The 448-nt window shown below is 45.3% G+C and overlaps 1 protein-coding gene across 1 annotated transcript; it reads left to right on the forward strand.

The window, feature by feature from the left end:
* Window positions 1–52: 52 nt before the first annotated feature.
* On the forward strand, window positions 53–427 carry T265_16310 (hypothetical protein; the record flags this gene model as incomplete). Its single annotated transcript, XM_009179913.1, has 2 exons — window positions 53–129; window positions 220–427. Coding segments are annotated over 2 exons (285 nt in total), but the record flags the coding sequence as incomplete, so codon positions are not given.
* Window positions 428–448: the final 21 nt, after the last annotated feature.

Genomic DNA, 448 nt, shown 5'->3' on the forward strand with positions numbered 1-448 from the left:
GCAAGCGCGGGTACTAAAACGGTTTCATTTTAAACACCCACGTATCAACTGCATGAAAACCTTGACGCGCAGTTATGTATACTGGCCGGGTGTGGAAAAACATATCAAAGAACTTGTGCAGTCCTGTCAGTGATCTGCAAAATCGCCACGGAAGACCGAGTTATTTTATTGGCCTGCACCAACTAACTCTTCGTCGTGTTTAAATGTTGATTTTGCTAGACCAATTAACAATCAGTATTACTTTATCATCGTTGACGCTTACAGTAAATGGTCGGAGGTAATCATGATGGATCACACGACTTCCTGCTACACAGTTTTGCAGCTCACCCGAATCTTCTGCCACTTACGGCACGCCAGGAACATTGGTGGCAGAGGATTTACCTCGGCGGATTTTGCCTTGTTTTGCCAGCAATATGGGGTTCACCACGTTAGATCACCGCCATTCCAT

Source organism: Opisthorchis viverrini (genome assembly GCF_000715545.1).
Source record: "Opisthorchis viverrini unplaced genomic scaffold scaffold24490, whole genome shotgun sequence".
In the NCBI taxonomy this organism is placed as follows: Eukaryota; Metazoa; Platyhelminthes; class Trematoda; order Opisthorchiida; family Opisthorchiidae; genus Opisthorchis; species Opisthorchis viverrini.